Consider the following 1,444-nt stretch of genomic DNA (forward strand, 5'->3'; position numbering starts at 1 on the left):
AAAACTAAGTTCTAAGGCCCCGAATTAGCCTACAGAATCAGAATCTCTGAATGTGAAAATTTTGCATTTTTAATCTGTTTGAGGATAACTGTCCATATTAAAGAATAATAACATTCCTTCAATCTTTTCAAGACATGAAATTAAGACCTCCCACAATTATTCTGTCTAATTTTCTCCTATTATCCACCCTCAATATTAAATTACAAACAAAGAAATGAAGATTTTACTTGGGTTAAGGCTATCCCAAAAGAACCACTGCTGGCTGAAAACAGAATAAGGAAATGGTGAAAGGATAGTGGGAGGATGATTCAAGCATATAAAGGAATATATGTAGTTTGCTGGGAAACAATGCAGTTACAAGTGAAGCATGGCTGAGATAAATTCATTAGACAAATGGTAGTTACCAAAAGAGCAATAGACTGAGGAAGCAATAAATTACAGAGGGACAATGTAATCAAAAATATAGCAACCTAGTGCAGTCTTACATGCAATCAAAAAGAAAAATAATGCTATTCTTGCATTTCCTTCTTTAAAAATTAAATGGATATATGTAGTGGCAAATGTCCAGCAAGAATAGGTGATGTGTAGGCCATGTTTATGTTGAAAGTTTTCTTCTAAACTATATAGATTCTGCAGCTGTTTTGAGTATGTCTGTATATGTGTGTGTAATTATTAATTCAATTTCTTATCTGAATGTTTGGGACTTGTCACAGCACACCTTGAATAATCTAACATGGATTGTCTTCATAGAGAAAAGAATTTTTACTTTTCTTTATCACTTGGAGAATGAAAATGGAAGAGAAAGCAATGTCAATAACAGCTGGCTCCTTTTCTTTCTGTGTCTTTTCCCTTTCTGAAGATTACGCAGTGCTAGAAACAGGGGGCATAAATAGATGAATTGGGGCAAAAAACATATATGCTGAGTTTTTGTTCCAACTCTAATGAAATATCATTAATGTTAAAGGATATGTGTTATTTTATTGTGGTTTATTGTGTTCCTGAGTCTCGTCATCCTATCTTACCAAAATCACTGCTACATTTGAAATTTACCAAGATCTATCCCAACAAAATAAAAGTCTGATAAAAATAATGAAATTACCAGTTTCAGCTACCTAGACTTCGTTTGCAGGAAGATACTTTTGCTAATTTAAAAAAAGGTTAGGGTTATTCCCAGCTGTTCATAACCGAGGCCTTTGTGATCTTACTGGTTGGTGAGTAAATGAAAGACTATGTAAATTTTAGCACCAGACAAGTAAGTGGTGTGTTTTTTATGTTACTTGTAATTTCTTCTATAAATGGGAAGAAGTAATCATTTTTATATATCATATGCAATGATATTTTCTCTTTATGTATCATTAACATGATTATACAATTAATAAACTGGTATAGAACTCCTATCAGTATTTGGGAGCTACAATGTGGCTGGGAGCTATTGTTTGATTGA

The 1,444-nt window shown here is 32.8% G+C and overlaps 1 protein-coding gene across 1 annotated transcript in view; it reads left to right on the forward strand.

Annotated features, from left to right (window-relative positions):
* Positions 1-1,219: 1,219 nt before the first annotated feature.
* The window catches only part of GULP1 (GULP, engulfment adaptor PTB domain containing 1), an 84,447-nt gene continuing 84,222 nt past the window's right edge, over positions 1,220-1,444 (forward strand). Inside the window, exon 1 of the mRNA XM_012663636.1 lies at positions 1,220-1,252. Coding sequence (XP_012519090.1) covers positions 1,220-1,252 — 33 coding nt within the window. The remainder of the gene's footprint in view (positions 1,253-1,444) is intronic.

The sequence above is a fragment of the Propithecus coquereli genome, unplaced genomic scaffold, assembly GCF_000956105.1.
Source record: "Propithecus coquereli isolate 6110/MARCELLA unplaced genomic scaffold, Pcoq_1.0 Scaffold82, whole genome shotgun sequence".
Taxonomy (NCBI): Eukaryota; Metazoa; Chordata; class Mammalia; order Primates; family Indriidae; genus Propithecus; species Propithecus coquereli.